Below are 4,082 nucleotides of genomic sequence, written 5' to 3'. Positions count from 1 at the left end.
AATAATAATAATAATAATAATAATACACAACACATCCCTCACAATTGATTGAACAGACTCCAGCAATGCAGGAGTTAAAGGAGTTAAACCCAGTCCCATGCTGAATGAAAGGAACACAGCTTTGTGATATTAGTCTGAAACGAGAGAGAGATGCCTTGTCAGCCATGAGTACAGTTCACCAAAGTACGCTTGCAGTTTTCCGCCATGCTAACCTGTGCTTTACCATGCTTTCACTGTGCTGTTCATGGTAAAGCATATTAAAAATTAAACCATGGTAAACTAACCCTTATAAAAGTTTCCCATAGTAAAAGCCCAAGAAAGCGTAATAAAGCACAGTATGGTAAAGCATAGCCAAGCCATGTCAAGCACAGAGAGGTATAGTACAGTATTTAAAAAAACAAACCAATAGTAAACTAACCCTTAAAAAAAAACTTCCCACAGTAAAAGCGCAGCAAAGTTTACTAAAGCACAGCGGGGAACTGTTCTATGGGAGGTTGTGGTGTCGGATTGGACAGGAATGCGGGAGACCATCTGCAGCTATAAAAACGAAAGGTTCAGACAACGAATCTTAATCAGCTCCTCACCTCAGCCAGTCCCTAGCAGCCCAGCCCGCTGATAGAGCCAATCCGGTCTAGTTTGAGTCCAAAGCAGCCCCTGGCCCAGCCCTTTTTAAGTTTGTCCACCGATACCCACTTCCTATTGGCCAGAGACCCCCTAAGGAGGCGGAGCCAGGCCTTCTCGTTGGTTGTGGGGGGCTCAGCCCATGCCTTCTGCTCTTTGACGTCAACCCTTGAACTCTCACTCTCTAAGTGCTCTCCTGACATATCCTCTGAAAGGTCGTCAGAGGTCAAGATGTCACTGTATTTCTTCTCTATGAGGCGGGACAGGAGCTGAGGAGTCAAGAAGTCAAAGGTCAAACATAAACAGTGCTACTATAGAGGTCCACTCAACACTGCAGAGCTCTATAGAGGTCTATAGGAAAGAACTGCTCAATGCTGCAGAGCTGTATAGAGGTCTATAGGAACAAGAACTCCACTCAACACGACACACATTGCGAGACAAACACACAGTTTGTTACCTGATGTTTGGGGTCACTCAGCGCTTCGCAATGAATTTGAACGAGGGATGAAAACAGGAGGAAAGAGAAGTAGAGAGTCATCTGACCAGACTGCTCCATCACTGCAAAAAAAAGAACAAATAAATTGAACAAGAAAACAAAAAAAAGAAAAAGACGTCAAGATAATAATAAAATAGAAAAAGATCCAAAAAAAGGAAAAAGGAAGGAATGAGAAAACCCAAAAAGAAAAAACAATCAATAAATAAAAATGAAAAAAATTCAAAAAGTGCCCCAAGTGCTTTGAGCTGTGAGCCGCTGTGTGTCTCTGGAGCTGAGACCCTGCTTTATACACATCTCCCCATGATGTCACCGCTCAAAGCTCATCTCTCACTTCATTAACCCCTCACATTCTGTGATTTTTTGCCCTGTAATTTTGCAACTTTCCTACGCTTGTACTATGCATATAGTTTGCTATGTTATTTACAATGTAACTGAACCTTGGTTAGCTCTCTTTTACATAGGTTCAGTAAGATTTTCACTTGTGTTGCTATGAGACAAGGAAGACAGACAGACAGGCAGACAGACAGACAGGCAGGCAAACAGACAGGCAGGCAGGCTGGCAGGCAGACAGACAGACAGAGACTGGCAGGTAGACAGACAAACAGACAAACAAGCAGGCAGGCAGACAGGCAGGCAGGGAGGCAGGCAGGCAGAGACTGGCAGGTAGACAGACAAATAGACAAACAAGCAGGCAGGCAGACAGGCAGACAGACAAACAAAGAAGCAGGCATGCAGACAGGCAGGTAAGCAGGCGGGCAGACAGACATGCAGGCAGGCAGGCAGGCAGGCAGGCAGGCAGGCAGACAGACGACAGACAGACAGACAGACAGACAGACAGACAGACAGACAGACAGACAGACAGGCAGGCAGGCAGGCAGACAAAATGCAGGCAGACAGGCAGACAGACAGAGAGACAGACAGACAGACAGGCAGAGAGTCAGACAGACAGACAATCGTGTTCAATTTAACGCTACAATAAGAATTCTGCTCAGTGGCTAGCTTACGTCATCCTCTAGTGTTAAGCCTTCTGCACACTTTGATTTATAAGAAAGAAAGAAGAATGGCTCTCCAGTTTGTTTGCATTCCCCGGAGGGAGCTCGTTTTTCAGCTGTAGGGACACAGCCTGCTTGTCATGACTGTCCCTCTTGTAAACTCGCTGCAGTTTTGTGTTGCATTGTTTCATGTCGTCTCGTCCTCCCATTGTTGCTAAGGTCCCCTAGACCTCCGAATCAAACCATTCATTTAAAAGAATAACCATCGTTCAAAAGTGAGCTCATGTTTGCTTTTTTTTTTGTAAAAAAACTCAGAGGTTCTGTTGCCCTTGAATACGGAACACATTTCGCAGCTGTTACAAACTGGCCCCTGGCCCAATCAGAGTTGAAAGGTCACAGGGTTAATAACCACAGATTTAAAATCCATTTCCTAATTATTAGAATCATTGGGGTCCTAAAACCACCTTCACACGGACAGTGAATCTACATCATGGGGTGTCAGGATGTGGGGTCCCAATACCTGCTGCACAGGGACAGTGAATCTACAGCAGGTTGAATGGAGTCAAAGACAACAAACACTAATAAGTCTGGAAGACAAAATGATTGAGTGGAGAGTGAGATGTTAACAAGAGTAAGAAAATGTATTTTCAAGCTATTTTTTTTTTTTTTTTTTTAAATGTCTATAATACAATTTCATGAACTCAGCACAGGAATTTTAACAGACATCCTGAGTTCATAAGATTTTTGTTGGTTTTTTGTTGGGAGGGGGGGAGAGGTAATTCAATCTATGGGTGCGCCCTAAATGAAATGACGGTGGGGGGGGGGCAGGCGGGTGTGACAGTCAAATGTCTTAGCAGATTGTCTTCATTCCTGGAAATAGAAATTTGGTTTTCGTGGAAAACATTAGCCTTCCTTAACAACAGCTGCTGTCTCTCAATATTGGCAAAACAAGGTTGAAATCATCAGACTCGACTCACATAAGTGTTGCAAAATATATATATACTGCATAGAGAGCTACTCCACAACTTCTTACAACCCATTCCATTAACGCTGCTAGGGCTGGAAAAATGACCTCTTATTAGCTTTCTTAACATTATCACTGCTCCGCCCTTTAAGGCAGTGCTATCCATCTTTAAAATTCATTCTTTTACCTCTTATTAGAAAACAATTGAGTGTGAACAGTCAATCAGCTTTCAGATCTAGCGAGCTTTTATTTTGCATAGATGCCTGCTGGAACATTGAAATGCTTAACTGTGAATTTCATTTTAAATAAATATCAGCTTTTTCCCTTAACATTATAATCTAAAACTAATCTGATAACATAAAAATCTACTTAAACATACTTTCTCATGCTGGTCTAGAGACAAGGGAAATCATGTATGGACAGGAAATCAACACGGAAGACACAATTGGTCCACAATTTTGTTATCGGCTGGATCCAAACAACACAATCAGCCAGTCAAACGTCCAACCCTATTTCAGTTCTTTCCGCACCAGCCAGTCCACTCCTTGGCTGCTTGAATGACGCCCCGCCTCCAACAACAAGTTTCGAGTCCGACTTAATCCTACACGAACTACTTAACAATTATACATATCCAGAAAAATGATAATAAGAATGAGTAAGACCCCAATAAATATGTTAGCAATAATAATAATAATAATAATAATAATAATAATAATAATAATAATAATAACTCTAATTATGTTCGGGACTATTTTCCTCAACGGAAGTTATCTGGCGAACTATCAGAAATACAAGGTAAATATAAGTTTTAAAGTTTTTTTAAAGAGAAAATAAAGAAATAAAGCGTTTTCCAATAGCGATAGAGCACTCTCAATGCGGGCTCTACCATGTGGTAAATGACCTTGACCTTGAGCGCCCTCGCCTTCGAGCTCGGGATGCATAACTCCAGCTGTGGTCATCTACCACACGATAGAGCCCGCATTGACAGGCTCTATCGTTTAATTAGCTT

The 4,082-nt window shown here is 42.2% G+C and overlaps 1 protein-coding gene across 1 annotated transcript; it reads right to left on the bottom strand.

The window, feature by feature from the left end:
• Nucleotides 1–478: 478 nt before the first annotated feature.
• Nucleotides 479–1,210, bottom strand: wu:fj39g12 (uncharacterized protein LOC563937 homolog). The gene is made up of 2 exons (XM_041221105.1): nucleotides 1,079–1,210; nucleotides 479–890 (listed from the first exon to the last, which is right to left on the bottom strand). The coding sequence occupies exons 1-2, from the start codon at nucleotides 1,175–1,177 to the stop codon at nucleotides 597–599; spliced, it is 393 nt and encodes a 130-aa protein (XP_041077039.1). The 5' UTR covers nucleotides 1,178–1,210; the 3' UTR covers nucleotides 479–596.
• Nucleotides 1,211–4,082: the final 2,872 nt, after the last annotated feature.

This window comes from Polyodon spathula, chromosome 21, assembly GCF_017654505.1.
Source record: "Polyodon spathula isolate WHYD16114869_AA chromosome 21, ASM1765450v1, whole genome shotgun sequence".
Taxonomy (NCBI): Eukaryota; Metazoa; Chordata; class Actinopteri; order Acipenseriformes; family Polyodontidae; genus Polyodon; species Polyodon spathula.
This window is presented reverse-complemented; position numbering and strand designations above follow the sequence as displayed.

Excerpts from the sequence above, each read along its gene's own strand:
- wu:fj39g12 (XM_041221105.1), bottom strand. The coding sequence starts at position 1,177 with ATGGAGCAGTCTGGTCAGATGACTCTCTACTTCTCTTTCCTCCTGTTT. Across the intron at positions 891-1,078 it reads TGAGTGACCCCAAACATCAG|CTCCTGTCCCGCCTCATAGA; the intron begins GTAACAAACTGT and ends TTGACTCCTCAG.